The following is a 25,316-nucleotide window of genomic DNA, read 5'->3' on the forward strand; positions in this document are numbered from 1 at the left end:
GGCTAGGGACGCCTGGCACCTGGCGGCGGTCCTGGGCCACCTGCCCGGCTAACAGCGAGGGGGTGGGAGCCGGGCTGAGGGGCGCTGCCCGCCGGCTGTTCCTCCGTTCTGCCCTGGGCGTGGTGGGACTGAGGGGTCGGGGAGAAGGAGTTGGAGTTTGGGGTTTAAAGGCTGTGATATGGTGGGAGAGGGGTTTGATTCCGCAGCACCGGCACCCGTGCGTCTGCTTCTGCTTTGCGTAGGTCTTAGGGTGATGCGACGGACAAAGTTAGCCCGCATCCATCAGGGAAACTGTTGCGTGCTGAGTGGTGGCAAATTTCCTTCTATCCCACATAGTCCTCCGGCACTGCCATGAGTGCAGCTCTGCCGGACGTGTCCATCACTTGGAGCAATAGAGCACCTGGTGGGCTGGGCTGCTCAGTGGAACTACACTGTTTCTCTTTGGGCACTGACAACCCCTCCTCTGCTTTGTGCAATAACACAGAGGGTGGTAAAGCTCCTCATTTTGCAGCATTACGAAACGAAAGTTGTTGCTTCTACAGAGGAGTCATTCCCGAGTGTGTTAGGTAACTGGTGGCTGTGTACTGAGGAAGCACAAAGCAGCCACCTATATTTCCTTAGAAAACACTTCACTTTGCTTTCAAATGGGAAAACTTGTGCAAGAACAATAGAGATCGATGGGGCAGTCTGACCATGAGCAGAGAATACTGTGCAGAGAGAGCAGCAATTCTGCCCTGCATCTGTGGCTCTGGCAGAGGCCAAGAAGATGCGGGCTACACTTTGGCAAGCTTTTAATATGCTGCTTTTGGTTTTTTTCCTACTAAGGTGTAGATCTAGACAGTAGGTTAAAGTGGGTTGACCTACTGTTAGCCACTGGTGTATGATATGGCATAATATTTTACTACTGTTTTCGAAAGCCCTCATTAGTATAATTGATGTGATTTTCATCTGCCTTTTAGTTAGCTTATTATGGGCCTGATCCTGAAAGGCACTGGTCGTCATCTCCTGCAAAGGTTGTAATAGTCAAAATCTTTCCTAATTTAGTGAAAGTTGGGTGTCTAAGTATCTTTCTAAGGAGGAATTTGAGCATTCTAAACTGTAATTATCAACTTTCTGCTGGACAAAGGTACTCAAATTCTGCAGGTGTCACTCTTTCTTAAAATTTCCAAGACACATCCTGCTTTGAAATGCTTCATATATAGCAGCATTTCAGCCTTGATCCAGCAGAGCAGCTTGGCTTCACTTCTGTTTGAACTTTATTTTGGCTTCAACATCCAGACTAGCCTGAGATCCAGGAACTAAATTTACTTTCCCTCTTTCTTACCATTCGATCAGTTCAATGGGGGTTCTCAGAGTTAGGTGAATAGAATGGACTCCCCATTAGGTGCAGTGCTGAAGCATAGAAATGTGCTCCAAATCAGACAGAGTTCTCCCACAGTTGATATGAGGGCTCTGTACAAGGCATACTTTAACCAGAAATGGAAATAGAATCTTCACCAGTACCCTTTGCCGTATGTCTGTGGTTACAAGAGCTGATACAAGAAGCTCTCAGGACAACAATCTCAGGACAAGAGAAGTATCTACAGTAGTTCTGAAAAAAATTAGTAAATATCAGAAAGGTGTAATTGGCTTGGTGGGTTGCTGCAGTCAGAGTCCCTTGAAGAGCAATAGCTGAATTGGAGGCCATTCTCCCGTACCAACATTCACCTGCTTCTCTCCAGCTGCTGTGCTGTCAGCAGAGCAAAACACTCTTCATAGCAGCTCTGATCTTATCCTACTTCTTTTTTTTTGTTTTTTCCCTGTTGTTTGCTCTTTTTTTTTTTTTTTTTTTTGGAGGAGGAGGTTGATGTTTTCGCTATCTTCATTATACAAGTTTTACAGCATCTTTGCAAATCTATTTAGATTGAATTAATTGAATTAAATGAAACAAGTCCCTAGGAAAAAAAATATTTTAATTAAGCTAGAATATTAAATGGGAATTGATGTTGTTCATGAGTCCTTTAAAGTGTTTGAGGATGATGCATCATTATTACACAGAGATTCAATACTGATAATTAAGCAAATCAGCACTTTTATAAAAAGCCAAGCCAAAGCATGAAGCAATCTCAGCAAATCCTATCCCTATTTTGGTTCTATCAGTAGTGGTACACTGAGCATCTCCTTCCCTGTTCCATCACACAACAAGTAGAGGTGTAACTGCTCTACAAAGTCAGAATCTTTATGGTTTATTCTGCAGAAAGTCATAATCTTGGAGAGATGCCCTGTAAGAATGCTGTCAGCCTAAGGAGGTAAAAATAATTATATATTTCTGGATTCTTTTTGAATCTTTGTTTTGCAGTTTCTCTTTTCATTTTGCTGTTATAGAAATTTGAAGTCTTAGATTTTTCTTCACCATTTAGCGCTGCAATGTAGACATACTGGTTACCTGCGGCTCTGGAGGGGCTGATTCATCAGCTGGGAATCAGCTGAATTCCCAGCACATACCAGCATGTCTTTGGCTAAAACCCCTAATGCTGGAATTGGCCACTGAGCCACCTCTGTAGTCTTTGAGGTTTCCTACACGAGGGAATCCTTCACTGCTAGTTAAGCAGGCTTTCCCACCGCACTCTCCTGGCAGGGCAGCCTGTGGGACAGCCAGGGCTATATTTGGCCCATTGTCTTCTTAACCCAGGGAAAATGCTAAAGATGCAACCTGAGTGTCCTTAAATTGGTGCAGTGAATGTGTGATGTCTTTGCTTTCCTTGCCTTCTGAACTTTCTCCAGATGCAAACAAGCAACAGAGAGAATCAGAGAAGAGCAATGCCTGTGAGACATGGAGCATGGTGGCTGTATTTAAGCTATGTGTGAAGCAATTTTTTTCTCTATGGGTGTGCTATTTATATCTTTTTTATAGTGCTGCCTCTCTGTCACACGTAACAATCTCCCCCCCTGCCCCAATATTTCTGTCTGGGTTTCATGTATTTCATAAACTAAACAATGGCAATGAGTCAGTGCTTAAATTATCTCTATGTAAATCTTTAGCCCTTTTATCCTCCCCTGTCTATTCAGAAAGGCACCTCTCTGGCATTATTTTTCACAACCTAGGGGCATGGATATCCATGTGTTATCTGACAGTGGGTGATAAAAAAAAAAAAAAGAGAAAAGAAAAAAAAACCTTTATTTTTGACTCTCCCCAGCTTAAATGGAGTCAACGTCATATGGAGTGAATCCAGGATGACTCAGAGAGCAGTGTTGCACTCCAAAATTCCAGTTTGTGTTACAGCTGGGAGGCAGCATTTAGCATCATGTGGATTTATTTTCTTTTAACGGGAACTCCAAAATAATTTATGGAAGTCATATAGCCTAATGGACAGAACAGATAACAGTTAGCCAAGAAGAACCTGGATTCCCATCTGGGTTGAATCATTGACTCAACTTGACTATCGGAGTTGTGGGTGTGGTATTCAGGCTTAGAACATTATACTGGCCTTAACTAAATCACTGCCCTTCCCTACAGCGTAACTGGAAAATACGATTAAGGTTCAGAGCTCCACTGGTAATTAACAGTTTATCAATAGTCAGCTTTACTGATCGGACTGAGTGCAGTACACAGCAGACATTTATCTGCAGCCTTAATTTGCAGGGGGAATCCTGAATTGGTTCAGAGTACATGTCGCTAAAGATAAATTTCTGCTGTAGAGCTTCTGTGTACATGGAAACCTGTAACTCATGAAGACATTCCGCACTGCATGGATTCACACTGTATACGTTACTCAGCTTTCAGTAACACACACCCTTTTTGTACATCTATGCATTTTTTTCCTTGCGTTGTTACTGTAAACACAGAGTCATGTGAGTTTTTCCTTTTGATGTGGTCAGTCTAAAAGCTAAACAAATATCCCAAATTAAACAGTTTCCAATCTAGCTGGTCAGTGAATCAGGAGCCTTGCTGGAAGCAGATGTGATGCAAGAGAAAGGAGACTAAAAAGTCATGTAACCTGTGAGCATACCCAATAATATACAGATTTCCTTGCTGTTGTTTTGTTATTTATTTTTTTCTGAGAGGGATGTTATCCATTTTCCTGGAATGTCTCCTAAAAATCCTGAGGAAACTGTAGCCATTTCTCTGATCTCATCTTGCGTCAGCATAACTCAGGTCTAAATGCACTGGGAATAGAAGGCCTAGGATTAGCTGAAAATTACACAAAACTAAGATTGTCATGAAATGAAAGACTTGTGTCTGTTTGCAGTTGATCTGTTTTTAGCGACTTCAAGGGACTTAAGCATGTGTTTAAAGACAGACTGCTGTGTGAATGCTCTTTTGAAAGAGGCACTTTCCTACAGTCTAAATCTAGGGTGAGATCAAGTCTTTTAAAAGTTAAGTGGAGTCCTGAGGGCTGATGTGGCCAAATATTCCAGCATAATCTTGGCCAGAGCTTTAACAGTTAGAACAGCTAGATCTAATGGTATGTGCCTACCTAGCTTGTTATATTCCCCTGGAATTTATCAATGACACACTGCATATAACTGTGGTTACTTTGTCTAAAATCCTTTTTTGGTTTTGTAAGGGAAAGATTGCAAAGAGGGAGAATGTAAAAAATTCTTTCTCAACCCAAAGCAAAAAAGTTGCTTTTTATTTTTTTTTTTCCACAATGAAGAATTAAAACAATGTCTGTTGCTCCCATGCTTAACGTCAAAATCTCTGCTAAAAAATAGTAAGAAGAAATATGATGGATATTTCATATGGAACTTATTCCCTGTAATTTTATAATGCACATATGTGAAGTTTTATGAAGACTTATACTAAAAGGTTTTAGAAGCGTGTAATAGATGAAAACTGTGTTCATAACATCCTTTGGAATCAAAAGGGCTAAACAGTTACATTTCAAGAGAGTAAATAAATAGAATGAAAAGGCAGTGACAGTGACAGACTCTTTCAGTATTCCCTTCTCTCCAACATTTGCAGAAAGAACCAGCCTTGACTATAAGGTTACCGTCCTACGTTTCTGACTTTCTTCACGTTCTGTGTTATTTCAAGGTGTAATATTCCTATGCCCAGTCTCTGACTTCTGAAATATAAGTTCCACCTGTGTATAAAATACAAATCATTTATTTAATTTTTTTTTAAGCAGGTGCCTAAGCATCTTTGTTAGAGCTGTAAACACATCTTCAAAGCTATGGTAGTATATTCTACTAACAGTGTGACTGTGTGTTACTCCTTTGAAGATCTGCTGTTTAATAACAATCAGAGACACAGTTAAGGGTGTTATTAGCATCAGTTTTCCAAATTTCTTACAATTCTGTGTTTAGTAGGAAGTGTACATGAAGTGTGGCTATCTATTATTGCTTTTGTTTACATAATCTCCAGAGTCTGTTGTAAAACAATAACCTGTTCTCATTCAGAGAACTTCGTATTAATTTATTAGTGGTATTGTTCAGTGATATTAGTCCCAGTCTGTCCTGGTGTTTCCAGTCAGTAATGAAAGTTCTCTTCTTGTGAGCACTGGTGATGTACCTAAACAAACAAACAAAACCCACTTACAACCATAATGTAGGGCAAGAGTCACTGAGCACAAAAGACTGTAAGAGATGTAGGTTCCTCAAGAAGACAAGTAACAAAACGTGTTTTATTTGGTAGAATAAACAGAGATCTCAGCCTGCTTTTCTGTTGTTGAATGGTTGGAGCATCAGGGCGAAGTTGAATTTGTAATGGCATTATGAGATCCCCTATTGTGAAAGATAAATTGCAAATTTGACCTAATGCCCCAGTAGAATAATTACATTGAATTAACTTGACTTTTGGTTCCAGTGACCTCGACTTAGCAAATTAATTTCTGATCAGTGTAGCTTCAAAGAGTCCACTTTATTCTGGGTAGGACATTCTAGAGGGACAAAGTCTCCACATGAACAAATCTGGAATTTTTTAATCCATTGAGCCATGCAATACTTTGAGTTAGAGACGTAGCCTTAATGTTCAACTGGAACAGAACTCTTGTCTTCAACAGGAAATCTGCTAGAAGAAATACTGTGCAGAAACAGAAGTTTACCAAGAAAGAAAACGTAATTCAGTTTTATTCATCTTTGGAGCAGACACAATTTTTACCTGATCTTTGCGTATCTCAGCATATGAAAAGTAAAGACATTACTATCGTCTAATTTGCTGTAGGCATAATAATTTAAGTCATTAATCTGTAGGAAGAAGCCAACTCAAAGAACAGAAATGAAAGCATAAAGGGTAGGTAATAAAACCCAGATATTTTTATTATGTATATTCCCTTCCTAAAATTGAAATATAAAATCATTTTTGGTAATGAGTTTTTTGTCAATTTATATTTAAATATGTATATCTCCATTTCAGAGTTGTAACCTAGTAATATAGACTTCTTGAAGAGGATCCTCAAGAGTAGTCCTTGGTAAGGAGTTCCACAGTGATCATATTTATTACAGGAAACCTACTCATAGACTGAATCTGCCACATTAATATAATATAATCTGAAGTTGAGGGTCAAATGTCTGCTGTGGGTTGGAAATAAAACTGCTGCACTGAGGAAGTGGAGAGTGTCCATGGGAAAGATGGCAGCACAGAGAAATGACTGCTGTGTTGCAAAAAATAGTGATATAACAAGCTTAATCTTCAGCTGGTGTTGGTTAGAGATGCATAACTCAAATTAGTGAAATGATATGTAATAGCTAAGGGCAGTCATATATCTTCAGAAGGACTGAATAGCTCTGAAAGCTGAAAGAAGAAATCAAACTGTATACACTCGCTTTCAGTGTATTTGGGAGTAGAGTTGTAAAGAGAAGACAGAGACTGAAGTTCTGAGCAGAGCTGCTGCTTGTGCAATGACTGGATGGTTGTAATGGGATTCCCAAAAGCCAGAGACCAGGAGGGAAGGCTATGGAAGCCGGTTTATAGAAAGTTAGGAAGAATGTTTAAGCTTTGAGCTGTGGATTTAAATGTGGAAGAGATGGGTAGATCTTCTGTTTTCAGTGTGAGGGAGAACTGGGCAGCCTTGGAGCCATGTCTGGGTTTGCAAGTAAGGTGGGCAGAGCAATGCTTCTTTTCAAATACCACAAGTGCTGAACAGCTTGGGATAACCACAGATTTGTTGCATATGCACCCAATAGGCCAGGTGCCAGAGGGGATGTGTTGTTAAACAGATTTAAGGTTACATACAAAGCCTTGGTACAGGAAAAGGTAGTTTTTGTATTGCTTTCCAACACCAAGGCTGAAGAGGTCATAAATATTTATTATGAATCAAATCTTTTGGCTAAAATAATTTTAATAGACAGTGATATTGTACATTACTGCCTGAGTCACTGTGGTCTCTCAATCTGTTTTTTTTATATAGTATGTAATATTCTCAGAACAGAGGTTTTCTCAGACCTGATGAAATCCAAGGTGTTTATTTTAGGACTCAAGTTATTATGCTTTTTGTTGTTGGTTATTTTATTTTATTTTATTTTTAATTGATTTTTTACTGAACTCAGTTGAATTGAACTCAAAGTCTTAAAGCTTTGGAGAAAAGCTGACTGGAAGTAATTTTTGGAAGGTCAGTCCTGCCTAAATAAGAAAGAAGTGAGAGAATTAATGCTTCTAAGAGAATTACTAACACTATCCAGGCTTAAGGGTCTTGTAGGCCCTCTAGAAGAAAAATGCATTGAACTGTGCTATACTGTGCTGTCTGTCTTTTAAAGATGAGTATCTTGGGTAATACTGTTTGCAGTGTTCAGATTTATTCGGGAGTTATAACTCTATGGTTATAGTCCCATAGTGACATCTACAAAAAGCAGACATATATTATCTCATAAAGCTGCCTCAGCTTGAATTTTATTTTAAAAAAGTATCTATAGTAAAGGAATATCTTTTCCAATATGACACCCAGGCAACGTGTACATCTTTCAGTGAGTTTCCACATGGGAGGAATTTGTACCTTCATATCAAATCTGTATAGATTGCTCACGCTGAAGACTGATTAAGCTCACAAAATAAAATATATGTGATGGAGAAAGTGATACACCAATATTATGGTATCTCTCTGAAAATTGCTACATCTGCTTTTGTTTTTTTGCCCCCTATATATTTATACTTTTAACTTTCTGATAACTATTATGGTGTGCTCATGAGTCTGAAGCCCCATGAAGCCTTTTCTTCCTGTGCGTTTTCCACAGCTCATTGCTTTCCAAAAAGGCAACACAAGCACTGATATACAAATGATAACACAGAGACCAATTTTCTCAGCCGTGCTTAAAGTCAAATCCTTGGTGTAGGGATAAATTGTTGTGCTTTGGCTCTTAATAACAACAACTTTTCTTTTTTTCTTTATTTGTTGCTGTTGTGCATTGCTGTGTAAGTATGAAAAACAAATACTTACACACAATACGCTACTAAAAGTTCAAATGCCAATTTCTGCACTTTTTCAGTCTGACAGAGAAGCGGGAGATGCGTGCAGCACACAGTGCAGGGAGCTTGTTCCTCTTAATCCCAAACATCCGTCTTCAAAGCCAAAAAATACAAATAAAAAAGAAAAACAGAACAAAATGGTCATATTCAGTTTAACACCTGAGGTCAGATTCTGCATGGTTTGCCAAGCTTTGAGCCAGGGCTTTTCCATTGCCCTGGACCAGTGCTGGCTGCCAGAGTGTCCTGTGGCACAGTGACTTGGTCCCTCTTAGCTGGAATTTCCCATCCTTGCCTCTTCCTTGCAGTATGGCTGCAGGTGGTTTCCAGGACATTCTACTCCAGTCTCCAAATTTTGTTTCCCCTCTGCAATTTAATCTCTTTCCTACCACAGTTTAAATCTTTTTTGAGCTTTAGTGAAAAATCCGAGTGCATTTATGCTGTATCCTGTTAATTCCCAGAAATGATTCAGGATGAAAAGTGCTTCATTCCTCAAGAGTACCTCTGCTCAGCATCAGTCTTGCTTGTGTAGTGTTTACTCAGACATATTTCAGGTTTTGTGTCAGATTTTCATGACAATGGTGAGAATGCCTTTCTTTGTGATAGCAGTTATGCCACTGATATCATAGGCATGGCTGTTCTGCACTTGGTCAGTGCAAGCTGTATGTCTATTTTAGTTCTTGGTTATCAGCCTGTTTTAATGATAATAAAATCTGCCTTAATGAGTGACACTAAAAAAAAAAAAAAAAAAAAAAAAACTTCATCCATTTTGTCCTTACATTCCTTCCTTCCCTTTCCTGTAAACAAGGTAAATGCCACTTAAGTGATGTGAGAAGAGCATTTTGGAAAGTGTTTGGATTCATTATGCTTTGTTTTCCATGCAGGAATTTACATGACACAAAGGAAAGTGGGATCTGACACCTCCAAGATAAACTGTTAGACTGTCTATGAAGTTCTGCACTGATATTTATAAGTGAAATGGCATGTTATGCCAGAATAACCAGGACACAGTGACTTCAAATAAAAGTAATGTTGCTATCTTTGGTGCAAGTGTCAGCAGCGGATGCCATGGTCCTTTGTGATGTCCTTGGGGGATTCTCACAAAGCTTTTCAGCAGGCATTATAATATTCCTACTGTCTGTTTTCATTCTTTTCTCAACACAATAGAAGTTTGTGTCTTAGAAGGCTTGACACTGTTTAGATTGTGCTGTCTCTCGTAAGTCATCTTTGAGCCACATGGGAGAAGAGGTGTGAGCACAGGTTATTAGAAGTTGAAAATGTGCTGCTGGAGGATGAAGATACCAATGACAGTGGAAACAAAGCAAGATACACCAGAGGCTGTATAGGTGTTATGTTCAGAAGGATCCAGAGATTCTCAATTAGTGTCTCCCATTTTTTCTCTTAAATCTGTACCTTTTTATTGTTTTATTAGATCCCACTAATGGCATGTAGCCTGAGCTTCAAATACATCACCTTATGGAAAGCTTTCCAGTCTTAACCTGTATATGTGCCACTACCCAAAAAGAAATCCAATTATACTTTGGAAGCAACAGCAATTTCTCATTTCCCTTTTTGCACATACTCCAAATGAAGATGTGGCTGCAGTCCTGTGGTTTTCTTTTCTTGAGTAGCTGTCATTTCTACCTCCTGCCCTTCTGTTCGGCTGGCAGACAGTTCCAAAATAGGCATTTGAGGTTTTGGTAGTGTTTGCTGCTGAAGGACATATTCTTCATTCCCTGCAGAGATACAGTGGTGTGTGAGGTTCTCTGATTTGCGTACAATTTTGAAGTAGAGCTTTCCTCTTGTGGTTCGCATAGTACAGTTTGGCAACCCTGAAGCAGAACAAATATATTTCCTTGTTCTAAAGCTAAGTGGTTACACAAAATTTTCTTATTTTTGCATTGGATGTTTATCTGTTTCAATTTCAGAAGAAAAATATGGAAATACAAACTAATTGCAGAATCTCATGTTCTTGATGTCTCCAGATACTTAACTCTATCCGCATAACAAGCATTAGTCTTTAAATATGCTACTGGATTCAGTGTGGGGATAAATTTAAAAGGTTCTGTGATCTGTTTAATACTTGTTGGTCAAATGTCCCTACAGTAATCTGGACTAGAAACCCATTCACAATTATTCAAACATCTTATTTGAAAGGGCTGTGATTCTTTAGTTGTATGTTTCCAATAGGCTGTCCATGCCCTCTGCTTAGAGTTTCTGAGGAAAAAAAAAAAAGGGTTTGATGATAATTTGAATTTGAGATATGATTGTTTTGATTATCTGGAGCTCAAGCCTGCTGTTCTGCAAGGGCAGAACCACACAAGTGCAGTACAGAAGCTTTTTATAATGTCATTTGTTTGGATAATATGAGACTGTCACCTCTTTTTACCTACTTAGCAGTTTGCTTTTCTTTTTCAGCATAATGAAATCATAAAACAAAAACAAAACAGATAAATAAACAGAACCTACTTTAGAAATCAACATTTTATTCAAGTGTGACTCCCAAGAAGGCTGGGGACTTAGCGTTCAGAAGTTTTCCCCAGAGTTATTCTGAGAAGCAAGTATCACCCAGTAGTGAAGTCTGCTCTGGTCTGATAAGGTTTGTCTACATGCGGAAGTCAACATACTGTTAAGCTAGAATAACTGTACAGAGTGGTATCTTCTCCACACTCTCTGGATCATCAGTCACAAGGTATATGTCCTAAGTCTGGTTTCAAAGTGAAGTAAGCTGCTTTCTAATTAAAAGCCTTAAAATATGCACTTCTCCATGACATGACACCATAATAGTTGGTATGCTGCTGATCAGACCCTTATTCTATTAGACTCTTGTTGACAAGCCCTAAATATTTCATCTTTAAGGTCTTGATGAGTTGCAAGTGCAACAAACAACATTTGTGCCTGTAGTGTGATAGAGAGTACCTAGTTGCTATTTATTAGGACTGTGCTTGTTGAAATGAATATACTATTTTCACTGATTTTAGCGAATGCTCTAATATTATGTCCATGTATTTACTTGTTTCACAATGATGCCTAAAAATCCAACCTAGATTTTTTTCTCATTCTGCTATTACTGATATTAACATCCAAATAGAGTTTAGAAAATAAATGCAATAAAATGAGAAGGAAAGCTTTGAGTCAGGTTTGATTTATAGGGAAAAGTTAAAGGATTTGAGCGTGCATAGCTTGTTTGAGTTTGACAAAGAAGAAGACATGACTGTAAATACTTCAATTCCAAAAACAGCAGAGGATTTGCTTAATGTTAAGGACATTCCGAAGGTTAGGATAGCAGCTCAGCAGACCTGGGGTTAATTCCATGACACATGTCCTTGGGCAAGTCATTTCAGCTTAGATCCTAGCAAATTCCTAAAGGTACCCTGCTGCCTCTTCTTTGTCTGCATCTTTGAGTGTTAGTCCAGTGATGCTGAAAAGTACCTAATTTAGACAGTTAACTTGCTAAATGCCTTTGTAGGTCTGGATCTTGGCCTCTACCTCCATATGTCTGTAAAGGAGTAAAAACTATCATATGTCATAAAAAGAGTGAAAGAACAATGGATTTGGAAAATATGGGTATTCAGATGTTGAAAAAATGGGAGCCATGCAAGTACAGTAGAAAAACTAATTAAGATGGGGTTTGTTTCATGCCTCTGTATTCAGTGCAGAGTTGAGGTGCTCCTAAAGGCCATGCACTGTGTTTGGCAACAGTTATCTGAGGCATAAGAAGAATTCACCCCAGCAGTGCCTGTCTCCACCCTCTCTGAGGGGAGCCAAGACAATGCATGAATTTTAGACAGAAGAAATGAGGCAAGCTGAATGAATAAAATTATCAAATAGAATCAACTCAGCCTGATCTTAAGGGGAAAAATGCCTTTAATAAGTGCATTTGCTGAAATTTTCTTTTATAAGAACTGCGGAAACCACCTCAAAGAACTTCTGTTTTCCCTCTGTTACATCTAATAAAATAATCTGGGAAGTCTTTTATTAGAAAATAACTACATGATAGAACTTCCACATCTCCAGTTTCTAGGACACAGTTCTTATTCAGGCCAGCAACAGCCCCAAAGTGCTATGGTGCAGTGCTACTACTGAATATTGTATCTAATAAGGTCTACGTGTCCCAGGTTACCTAATACTACTTTTGAAATTCTAAGCCTTTATAACTGAAAAGGAACTGAGCTTTTCAGGAAATCTACTCTCAGTGTCTCTTGTTTTAGCGTGTCTTCCTCACGCTAGTTGAAAATAGCTCTAGGTGGTAGCTGTGTATTAGAAAATGACTGATCCTCAGAGAAAATACAGTTATGGGTGCCATAAACTGAAAGAAAAAGAAACATGTAGAAAAATGAAAATTATTCAGAGGAGAGTTTAAAAATTTATGGAGGCTTCTATTAGGGCTGCTGGAGGTCCATTTACAATGCAGCTGTAAGATGCTTGGTTTCTGAGGAAAGCTGGAGCAATAAATACTCAAGAAGATTGAAATAACCTGAACTAGGCCCCTGCTAACCCGTACAATTGCACCAATTTCCATTTCAAAGAAAGATGAGCTTAATTATTTTACCCGGCTATTGGCAAGACTCTGCGATAGAGTCCTCCCTTGCATTATTACATTCGTTACCCTGTAGGACGGCAACATCTCTTTGTGACTAGTTTACTTTTTGGTTTGTATTCCTCAAAGAAAAGACCTGCTTTCATGCTTTGTTTTGGTAGCTCCCACCTCCAGTCTTGCTAGAGCTCATCCTCACACAGCTGGACTTGTTTCCCTCACAACTGCTGGTTACTTGCCTGCTTTACTGGCTCTGCAGGGAAGGGAAAGAGAGCATTCCCTTGCTATTCAACCCTTTGTTTTCTGGATCATCTATTAAAAGAGACATTGCTGAAGTGAGCAATCAGACCCTTCAAGGACAAGGGGTTGGTGCTGAAGACCCTGTAGTTATTTCCATACTGGGGTAGACTTATGGTTGGAAAAATCTAAAATATGCTGAATTCAGAAGAGCAAAATACACTTGCAGGAGTTTGTTTGTATTACTTTTTCTTGACCTTGCTGACCCAGTACCTATTCCTTTGGGAAATCAGAGAAGGCCTGTTCTAAAGACTTAGAAGTGAGTTTCAGTTTCACACAGGGGATCTAAACACCATGAGGATCCTGTCTGGGTGTGAAGCAATCCTGGTCAGATCAGGATGTGAAATAAGAACTCCCTCATTGAAGAACAGTAATTGAAACACAAGACTCTGAGCTTAAATACCACTGAAGATGTCTGTGGTCATATTCAACTTCAGCAAGAATCAGTCAGTGAGGCAGCCTGGAGGTGCACCTAATTGTGGTTCCTTGGGAGCCTGGACATGAGCTAGGCACAAGTACTGGACTCTTTAAGGATGCTTGTGTGTTTATCCTGCAGAAATGCAGATGCATGAGGCATTTACATTCTGGATTGTTAATGCAGAAGGAAATAAAGGTGAAACTGATGTGAATTGCACTGAAATCAGTGAGTTTTCTCAACACTCAAATATTCTGATCCTGTATGTGAATGACTTCAAGTTTGTGAATTCCCATCTTTTGCTTTATGCCATAATTCTGTGAGCCTAAGTCACACATTCCAAGTGCCTACTCCTTTTGTCTTACTTTTCTCCTCTGAATCTCACCCAAATGCCTGATGAAGACAGTGAAAGATATTTAAAAGTGTCCTGTCCTTCAGGCACAAAAAGACATTTGCTTATATGAATCCTCACAGGATACAGCCCTACACATCCACAGGTGGTTTTAAAACATAAAACAGAGAAGCGGAGACAAAATAGAAAACAGAATTACCACGTTGCCTATATTTAGCAAAGAAGCTGTTATGCCCTGCTTGTTACTTTCATTATTATTACTTTTATTATTAATAACTATCTCATCTTTTGCTCCCTCTTTTTTGTCCATCTGTTGTTATTCAGTACACAGTTACACTATAGGCTGCAAGTAGGAAGAGTTCTTGTATCCCTTTCATGGTATCTGTAGCGCTATAGGGTCCTGCCCCTGATTGGGGCCTCTAGGCACTATCCTAATATAAATAATACATAAAAATAGATCAGCAGTGTAACATCAATCAGGAAAACCATACAAAGACCTAAACAGTGTTTGTGTATGGAATTGCTCTATTGTCTCGTATGTGAATCATGCAATAGCTTGCTTTAGTTTTCTGAGTTAGAAGACAGATCATAAAAAGCCTTGTATCAGTGGATTATGTGCAGTGAACTCTGAGGAGATCTATAATTACTAAAAAAGGGAAGTATGCCAAAGACGATTTACAAGTATAGAGAAGAATGCATCTTTTGTGATGTTCAGGACTTTATCAGGTTTACTTTGGAGGTTTTCCAAGATGAATAGCAGAAAACAGCCAAAAAATGTTAAAGCAGTCAAACCAAACTTCAGCTGCAACAATAACTGCAATAGCCCAAGGGTTTGCAACAGCTTCCTATCTAGACACAGTGTTGATTGTTCATGAGGAACCAGGTAAGACCACATTAACCAAATCAATTTATCTCAGTGATGCAGACAGCTTTTGATGTGTGGCATTACCTAGCAGAAACAGCTATTAATAATACTGCCAGTTATTTTACAACCATTGTTAAAAAGCTCATTCACTCTCAGAGCATGAGTTGTCTACACACTATCTCCAAAAATCATGAGTTTAAACTCCTCTGAAAAAAAGTCATCAGGTATGTTAGAGAACAAAAATATACCACAGGAATGATGCATTACTATCCACATTTGGCTCTGAATCATAATGATGCAGTGACTTTCTCTTGAACATCTTTAGATAATTGTTCCTTGCAGTGAATTTGGTGAGATTTTTGAGAGGTTTTGGGAGGTAGAAATCAAAGAATCACCAAAGTTGGAAAAGATCTTCAAGATCATCCAATCCAACCACCCACCTACCACCAATATTTCCCCACTAAACCATGCCCCTTAGTATAACATCTAAACCTTTCTTGAACACCTCTAGGGACAGTGACTCAACCACCTCCCTGTTCCGGTGCCTGATGTGAATTGCCTTTCATAAGTTCATGTACTGGAAATTTGCTTATTGTGACAGCAAGGCTTTGGACCTATAGCACTAGTTCTCAGATACTTTTTGAGAGAAATTGATTCCTATCACTTTCCACCTTCAGTGCAAATATGCTACAAGTACTTTTTTACTGGACTCCAGCTGTTGGAGCTCCATTTTTGTTTGATAACCAATTGAGGGCTCCAAGAAGTAAGGTGGGAGCATGTAAATTAAGACAGTCATTTAGGTTCTCTATGTAATCAGCATAGAGGGAGACACCTTAAATTCCCGTTCAAGAAGTGGTTGGCAGGATTTAGCCCCTGAAGGGCATTTTCCCTCTAATAACTATAAATGGAGACTATATGAACTTACGCTTAGTTTTTGGAAGACTGTATTTAGGATGGAGAAATCAGTGTTTATTAAATTAATGTAACTGCTTTTGTGGGTATTGTGAAGACACTGGAATATTAATAGCATCCAGAGCTTGTAAAGCAGAATCTCTGAGAGAAAACAGTGATCCAATAATTGTGATCCATTTAGATTCCAGTGCTTTGAGGCAGTGAGCTTGGATGAATCTCTGTCAATACAGAAGCCAGTCTCAGGGCCAGAGGATTTGGAAACCTGCACTATGGTGGTGGTGGTGGTTTTTTTTTACCTCTCCCCTTCATCTTTGGAGAAACATGCTGTTGCAAACTTGGAGCAGAGGTTGCATCTCTTGCTGAACCATGACAGTCTTGTACGTTGTTGTCTGCTGATGCTGTTGCTCACCAACAGTGCTGCAGGAGTGTGTGGTATTTAGTGTAGGAGCATTACACAGGGTTTGATTTTGGTGTCATCATTGCCGTGGCTCTTGACATTTGCATCTGAAGGGAGTGTAACAGCTTTCTGGGTGCTTTCATGTGTCATCAGAAATAGCATTAATAAGTAAATCAAAGAGAATGTAATTGAAGAGACTGAAGCATTTTCCTTGACTTCAAAGAGTTAGAGTCTATTAAATACAGAACTGTGTCTTCAGGCCCAATATACATACACATGAAAACAAAGAGTTGCTTTCTTTTTTTACCTGCTTTTTATACCATCTCTGTTAGGCTTCTATGGTGAATCCATGGTAGCAATTTTCCTGCTGTATTGTTGGAAAAGTGGCATCACGTTATTTATTTATTTTAGCATTTTGAACGTCCAGCAGCCCTAGAGGTGTAAGCACTGAGAACTGTACAAATCAGATTCCTAGATCTTTCTATAAAATCAGGCAGACATGTGGATCCTGATTTTACTAAGCAAATTCTTACAGTTGTGTAGAATTTGTAAATGATGTAGAGTAACTAAAAGTAAATTGCATGGATCCAGACAAATCTATAGAGAAAAAATGGTTTCCTTTGTTAGTCTCTTCCTTTACATATAACTTGAGCAGCAAAAAAGAGGTAAGCAGTTGCATAATCTTCATTCATATCATTCACACTCACATGTTGGGAAAAGAATTCACAGCATGAGAGTGGGCTCAAAATTAGAAGAGAAACATCCCCAAGGCTTTTGGAATAGGAAAGAAAAAAGAAGCTGTAGAAGCTTCACTCTCATGATTTTTAAAACAAAACAAACAGCTGAATGGCAGAGGACTGATCTTTGTCATAAAACATTTCCTGAAATTCCTTCTTCCAAGATCCATGCTGATTATTTATTTGTTGCAGTTTTTTTTCCTCATGAATAAAAATAAAAATTAGCCATCTCATATTCTGAATACATCAAGAGGATTCTAGCAAAATTTTGCAGGTTTCTTAGTTGTGATCAGTTATTAATCCCTTCTTATTAGAATGACCTAGGTTGAAAAGGACCTCAAAGATAATTAGTACATGGTGAAAGAGAATAAGAAACTTATCCTTTATCCTTTGTTGTAGCCCTACTATCTAAAAAGGTTAATAACCTATTTATGTTGTCAGAATCACAGAATCCCAACTGCTTAGATTGTCAGGGACCTCTGGGTCCCGCTATTGCAACCTCTGCTCAGTTAGGGGCAAGAAGCCCAGAGCCATATTCTGGAAGCTTTTAGAGATCTCTGAGAAGGAAGACTCCATGGCCTCTCCATTATTTGATCACTGTGAGCCTTTCATCTTCAGTCCTGCAAATCTATTTCCAGCAAGTACAGGAGCACTGCTCCTAAAGTGTTTAAAAGAATCTAGCCAATGTGACTGTGACGGCTTTTATCTTCTTTTTCTTATTTTTGAAGTCCATTTAACATGGAAGGCGAACTGAGGGCAACTGTGTATAAGATAGTGAACTTTTGCTGTAAAAGCTGGCCATTGGGCAGGATCCTGTAAGACACTTGTATGCACTGTAGTGGGTATCAGCTTTTTGCTGCTTTTTTCTCCAAGTTTGTCAAAGCCCCTCTGAAAACAGAGATTTTAGCAATCATAAAAGGCAACTGATATTTTAGCCTAACATTTCCTTTTTTAAAACCAGAGTTATATTTCAAATATTTTATCTGTAATTTTGCACTTGCTTACAAAACCTAGAACCTATTTCCCTTTTTAATTTCTATTTGATGGTCATGTTCACTTGATTCTCGATTCGATGTCTGTTCTTACAGTGTGGGATGTTTTGCAATGTATTGCCACGTCTTGTGTTCTTCCACAGAAACTGCACATTGAACAGCAGTATTTTTTAAGTACCAGAACTTAATGAGATCCTTTGCTGGCTCTGTCACTTATTATCTCCGCTGATGGCTTCAGTGGCATGTTTCTGTTGTGGAAACAGGGACTGCAAGAGAGACAGATGGGTTGCATCTGTATTTGCAGGTTAAACAATGCCAAAATACAATGTTTGCTAGCAATAGCCTGTGATGTTAGTATGCCTTGTTGTTTTCACTTTTGTCAACTAGCCCTTTTCTAAACTGCTCTGGGATAAGCTGAGGGAATATGGAAGGCTCCCAGGAAGAAGTATTTGGAATGCATCTATCCTGATGGGAACAAGAGTTTAGCTATATGGACAGAAGTTGTACCAGGCTGTTCTGGCTCAGGATCTGTAAATTGTGTCTGTCATGTTTTGTTTATTACATTCTTAAACTTGGGATCTGGATGCTCAAGTCAGAGCTGCACTGGCTTAACTGTACCATACTCTTGTAATTACATTCACTTTTTCTCTACCCATCTTTTGTTTGTTTTGTCTTCGTAGATGTAAGCCCATCAGGGAAGGTATTGACACTTGCTCTTTATTTGTAGGGTATTTAGTACCATGTGGTCCTGACTGCCATAGATTTCAGTGGAAATAAAGGCAATTGAATCTTGTCTTGCATGTTTGCTTGCAGCTTACTGTGTTTTCTCTGTCTGTAACTATTCTGTTAAGGATGGAACAAAGGGTAGCTACTTAAAAACTGTAAAACCTGTCTCATTTCAGCCTGGCTATTTAATTTTGTAGGCTTATGTCTGGCCTTAAGGTTAAAAATGTTTCTTTTCTTGTCTTGGCATGAACAGCAAATGGAATGTTTCAGACTTAAAAAAAAAAAAAAGAGTCCATACAGCAAAAGCCAGAATGATGCAGCCTTGCCTGTTTTTCTTGATCTGAAACACTCTAGCTGGAGCATGGTATGGCCTGGCCATCCCAGTTTCCATTGCATTTGGATGGAAATTTGCATATCAAATGGGCTATGAAGCAACTATTTGTTCACAATTGGGTGGATGTTTGCTTGTTTTCTTTGCATTGTAGCATTTATTTAGCTAGATTTCTTATCCTTTCTCCTGCACAAATGTCCTCAGAACCTGCAGGGTAAACCAGTTTTGATGCATAGTGAACAAAACTCCGAGATGTTACTGGGAAGCAGTGACTAAACTTTCCGTGTCTTACATTATACAGACTTGAACTCTCCTGAAGGGGGCTTATCCAGCAAGGTCAGGACTGTGATGAAGTATAAGTTTGAAAGAGGAATCTGCTAGAGAGATAGTATAACCCACTGAGTGATAAGTGCTGACAGACTGGCACCCTGATGTTTGAAGTGCTTTCCCTTGCAGCAGAAGTATGTCTCTGATCCTGATGTGTTATGTCCAGACTCAGTCTGTTTTGAAAGCCTATACTTTCTTCACACGGAGACCCAGAAGGATTCCGGCTGAATGTACTTAACAGAACCCTACATTTTGGGCCACAGCTAAAGAAGATGAATTTTGAATATTCTATATGGCCCTCTTAGAAGACACTTGTAACGATAATCATGAACATATGTCAGTCTGCTTACATTATAATTATTACATTTTCACATTAATGTTTTCCTAATGCCTCACCATTAAGTTATTGTGCTTACTGCACTAGTTCATAGATCATAAAAGCATTGAGTTATGGTTTCAAAGGAATTATACAAAAATAACACCAGAGAAGTTCAGTCCTCTTCTAGTGACTAACAGATTGGTGACATTGTTCAATCTGCTCAGGAAGGCTCCTGTATGGTTCCTGTTCTCCTCTATTTCTTTCTTTCATGTTTAGCTTGTGCGTGCTCCCAGTATGGCCACACAGGGAGAGAAACTGAAATACTTGAGAGACTCAGAGTGGGAGAGTAAAGATTAAGTGAAATGTCCTGGGATTTTCTAGGAGAAAACTGATCTACTCTTTGCGGAAAAGTTGGAGACAGAAGAATTATCAGAAACTAGTCATAGATGGTTTGATTAATATGAGATCTTAAGAAAAAATAGTGGTATATTTTCAGTTCCTTGAATCAGTCTACTTCAGTTAGTGTTGAAAATTTATATATATGGACATATACACACACATATTAAAAAGAAAAAAAATTACAAATTTTGTAAAAGACAAAGCAAAACAAAAAATCTTGGGAGAAAAAAAAATACAGTTTTTTTTTTTTTTTATCCTTCTATTTCTAGCTTAGGACTTGGGCAAGTTTCCAGTGCCTGACATGGTAATTTTGTCATCTAGTCTCGTAGTTCAACAACCATTGATCAGAGCTTCTGCTTTTGAAGATAAGGGGAAGCAGGGGTATAAGTCTTCATTATATACAGGACTAATTAGGCTTCTTTGTAACTATTTGAATACAGTGAGCATACCTGCATAGATAATAAAATAAAATACTCTTTTACTTTCAATTAATAATAAGTATATACTAACAGGCAATTACGTATATGCTAGCTTTCTGTGATTTGCAGACATGCTCCCCTGCATTGGCAACAATGAGAAATGACTTGAAAAGTCCTATCATTACTGGCATCCCAAAGAATTACTCTCTGCACTTTCATTCCTGCCCACTTTAATGTGGGTTGCATTTTTTAACCATGCAATCAGATATCGTGTGTTCCTCAAGACCTCTGGAGAGTTCCTGCAGAAGGTGGACACTGAATGAGGGAGATACCAAGGAAGTAGAAATGTTGCCTTGTTATTTTTGGAAGAGAATGTTGCCTTTATTTTCCTTCTGCTTCATAAACTTGTCCTGAGAGGCAGGATCATGTTGTTTGCCATTACATTCCAGCTGTTGTTCTCATGTCTACAACTTTTGAGTTCTCGGCCTTGCAATCTTTTTTCATTTATAATGGAATCCCTTTTGTTCAGCATGTTGTTTTCTTCCACTTCCTTTCAAGTCAGAATACTATCACTGTAAGGATGTGTAAACCTAACATGGCAAATGTGTGGCTAATATCCATAATTTTTAGTAGAAGGAGGGTAAGAGTCTGTTATATCAGCATCAGGATTCATTCCTTTACCTCCTACGGAAGAAGACCATGCTTAGGCATGCCAAGGGTTTATGAGGTTTCAGCAAATAATTCATAGAGAAGGGCATAATGTATGGAGCAACTAGACATAAATCTGGAACTGGAGAAACAAAACTAATTGTACTAGTTATATATTTTTTTTTTTGCTTTGGAAGTATTTATTTTGCTCTGTCAAATTGATAAACAAGTAAAAGCATAGGCTCCTTTTATGTTCCTTCCATATAATATCTGGTACTTAACTAGAATAAATAAAAGGAGCTAAGTAGCTTGGGTTGGTGGTTCATATGATTCATTTTCTGGTGGTTCCTGCTTCTCTCTGTTGGTTATGCAAATAGCTTTGATTGGCCAGGCTGCCAGCTTCTGCTTTGTGGGTACCTACATCGAATGAAGGTATTCCCCAGAGATGTCATCAAATATTTTTGCACTAAATTCAGTAATGGTGAGCTCTACTTTCATTCAAATGATTTGAATGAATGTGCTTGGTAATTATTCTGTCAGGACGTTCATGATCCTTTTATAGCAAATTAATGCAGCTTCATTAGTCAGTGGGCACAAACCATTGTATTGTTTACTAATTGCTTTCTACATTACTCATTCCACAGTGGAAATTTTATTATAAATCCCTGCTACTTTCATAAAAAATGTGAAGGCATTCACTAAAGTATAAGAAGGATAATTGCTGGGAAAAGAATGAAGGTGGGAAATGAGTATGAATCAGATAATTTCTATTTGCGACTGGAATTTCTTTATTTCTACGAGTTATTGTATTACCTCTGTTGAGAAGGAAATTCCTACCACTTTATATATTGGATCCAAACAGAAATGTGTCTTCTTAGGAAGGTAGATTAGCAGTCATCTTTAGTTCCATCTTTGAATTCAGAAGAGTGGAATTTTCAGTATTAGATTCACTACAAAAATTTCATCTTCTGTAGTGCATTTCTTCAGGAGATTGAAATCTCTCTTATTATGAGACAGATACATGCCTTTCTAGAGATTCAGTTCAGCTCCGTATGAACAGAATTATGCTATCAGTATGCAGCAGTTTAAATTAAGTAAGCCCCATGCTTTACCAATGTGTGAGTAGTAGCATGACTTAGTTTACATATCTACACAGCATATTAGAAGGAATTCATAGGAATTCCTTTGAGACTTGACCTTTTTGACAGTGTCATTGACGTTACTCAATTTCTTCTCTATTATGCAATGGAAACACTAAATGCAGGCTTATTGAATAGTCTTATTGAGGTGTAGGAAGGCTTTAAGTTCTTTCAACATTTATTTATTTGTTTATTAACTAATTTTTTCTGTGTTGGGGGAGTTTTCTGTGTTTTGACATTTACAAAACTGATTAAAAATATTTGATGTGTCATGTGATTAAAATATTAAAAACTAAGAATTGTAGAAAAAGAATCCTATTTTTTTGGTGAGGAAAGTGAAAAAAAGATTAATTCTTTTTTTTTTTTCTTTTTTTTTTTCACTAGGATGCTTCTGTTGTGGCAGCTGATATAATAATCATTAAAAAACAACCCTATAGGAGCTGAATTAAAGTGAAAACTAGATTACAGTGGTGATATTGTTGTGCACTGTCATTCGTATTTAATGCTTGACATTTTCAGCATTGTACAGCACAAATTTAGTCCTCAGTTTAACAAACAGTGGACTGTTGATTAGTGAGACTGCTTCTGTTTTTCTATCCTTGTGAGCGCTTCTGGAGAATCACTAATTGTCTTATGAAGATCATTTTGCATCAATATTTGTGCCCCTGTAGTTGAGCACTATTTTTCTGACATTTTACACCATAAAAGAACCTTGGGCCTGCAGTGGAAAAAAAAAAAACATTTCAGATTGTATTGGCGTAGCGTATTGAATGTGTTCCCAGAGATATGTCCGAGGTCTATTTTGTTTTTCAGTGATCGTTTATATTATACTTCTTGTTCCCTTGAGGACCCTTGTTTTGGCTTTCTAAGAGTGCAAATACAACGTGATAGCTGTGTCATTTTTTTTTTTTTTTTTTTTCCACCTCAGATGAATGGAACAAATGTCCAGATTTGCCTAAATTACTGCCAACATGTAATCTTCATTGTTATTTTTTTTTAAAGAGTTGTTTGTTTATTTGAAGGAAGTCTGCCAGCATTTACAAGCAACATAAATGCAAGAACAAATGGTTATTTAATTATTTAAAAACACTAGTATTGTATTTATTGGCCTATTTCTTGTGCTAAATTGAGCTGTTGTCATGGCATTAGTCTTCTTAGGAAAACATACAAATATGCAGTTAATATACTGAGGATTTTTAAAACGTGATTGCCTCGTCAAATGTTGCCTTTCAGAACTGTCTGGGTTGTAACTGTTATTAGACTGACTTTTGTCTCGACAGCTATTGTCCCTATTATCAGTTCACACAGGGTAATTGGCTGAGCCTTACCCATGTCCAGCTCTTGCAGTTCCACCTGACCTTCTTCCTCCTTCCACCCCCTCCTTCCTTGTTGCATATTCTCTCACAGAGATGCTCTGCAGCTTCCTGGCACTGGGCAAAGTCCAGCCCAGCAAAGCTGAACAGAGCTGTCAGGCAGATAAATCAAGGTCCATGGTTTGGTTGATTGTGTGGAATGTTTTTGTGAAGACATGACAGATCCCTGCTTCACTTATGCTTGATTTCTCAAGTTTGGCTATGGCTGATGGCATGTTAGCATCAGGGAGGAAACCACTGCCTTTTGGTTCCCCTCAAAATGCTCTGGTTTTATTTTGAATGCTTCAATTATTGGAATTAATACATAAGGGTTTTACAGGCAACATCCTGCCTGAAACCACATGTTGGAGAAGGCTGAAGTAGAAGATACATTCGAGGTTAGTATGACACGCAGGAAAGAAGGAAAAGAATCGTTGCCAGCTTTTGAAGCTTTTCTGTCTTCCAGCTTGGATATCAGATATCAGGCTTGGGCCAGATCCCACTGCATGCTCCAGTTCACTACTTGCATCCATTGAATTCTAACAATTGTTAGAGAACACGCTTTTGAGAAGAACAAACCTCCTTCCTTTTTTTGTTTCTGTGTCTGCCACTGAATTTACCAGGGCGTCATAGCTAACTACCTTGCAGCAGAAACTTTCTAAACAAAACATCAGCTTAGAATTAGGTGTTTAGCATGAGCCTGGGTGTTCTGGGTGTCCTATGATTGAGTTTGATGGCTCTGAGTTTGACAGTCTGCCAGCTGTGGGTATGTGTGTTCAGGTTCAACTTTTGCTGTATGGAATGTGAATAATTTATGTTGTGGATAGGTATGGCTATCACCAAAGGATCTGGGGCCAAGACTCGCTCCCAGTTCTGTTTGGCACAGACCCAATACAGACACAGTGATGGGTTGGGGCAAGATTTGGGGGAACAAATACGAACCCTCAGTTTTCTCAACAGGCCTCATCCTTACTTGCTCTTATCCCTCCAAATACTCTACCACTGTTAAATCTCCCCAGCTATCCTAGATGTTGGACATTGTCCTTTGTGATGACGCATTGCCGCCTTACAGACATCTTCAGGTTCACGTTGTTCTTTCTGCCTTCATTGCTCTACCAAGGTTGCTCTTGAGAAGTGATGTTATTGCTTCCCAATATTCCCCAAGGGAGATTTCTCTTTCTGCCTCATGCACCCAGATTTAAGCATTGCACTGTTGCACTGGGGGTTGAACTCTGCATAGCCAATATGAGGGATTTCTCAGCACTGGCATCCTTCTTCACTGCACCAGAGCCTGCTGCCACTTAACTTGGGAGAGCAGTTCTAGACACATGCATTGGGTTCAGCAAACACTGCTTGTTTGTTAAGTGATTATATTTTTCTAAACTTATGCTTTATTTGTGGCAAGAGTGACATTTATGCAAAGCATGGTGATGTGTCTCTGTTTCTTTTATCTTCTGATTCTGTAGATGTACATAAAACAGCTATAGCAGCGTAGATTAGTTTTGTGTAAGTAAAAGCGCAGTGTTAATGGAGGAATTACAAATTAAATTAAACAGATATAGCCACTTGGTTTTCAAAACAAATGGCTTCACCATGGTGAAAGAAATCATTGTGATTTTGTTAGTCCTTCATGGGCAAGGATGGAAGAGATCTCATTTTAAAATTTAATATTAGAACACTACTAATCCAACACTAATCCAAAAGGGATAATCACTTCCCTGTAATTAGCATGGTTGAATTACTCATGGGATTAAATGTTTAAAAAAAAAAAA

The 25,316-nt window shown here is 38.5% G+C and overlaps 1 protein-coding gene across 1 annotated transcript in view; it reads left to right on the forward strand.

Annotated features, from left to right (window-relative positions):
* The first annotated feature begins 14,755 nt into the window (after window positions 1-14,755).
* Window positions 14,756-25,316, forward strand: part of SEMA3D (semaphorin 3D) — a 96,012-nt gene continuing 85,451 nt past the window's right edge. Inside the window, exon 1 of the mRNA XM_042872729.1 lies at window positions 14,756-14,864. Within this exon, the coding sequence (XP_042728663.1) occupies window positions 14,756-14,864 (109 nt within the window). The remainder of the gene's footprint in view (window positions 14,865-25,316) is intronic.

Source organism: Lagopus leucura, unplaced genomic scaffold, assembly GCF_019238085.1.
Source record: "Lagopus leucura isolate 7727_CA_CO unplaced genomic scaffold, USGS_WTPT01 Super-Scaffold_100008, whole genome shotgun sequence".
NCBI classification, from domain to species: Eukaryota; Metazoa; Chordata; class Aves; order Galliformes; family Phasianidae; genus Lagopus; species Lagopus leucura.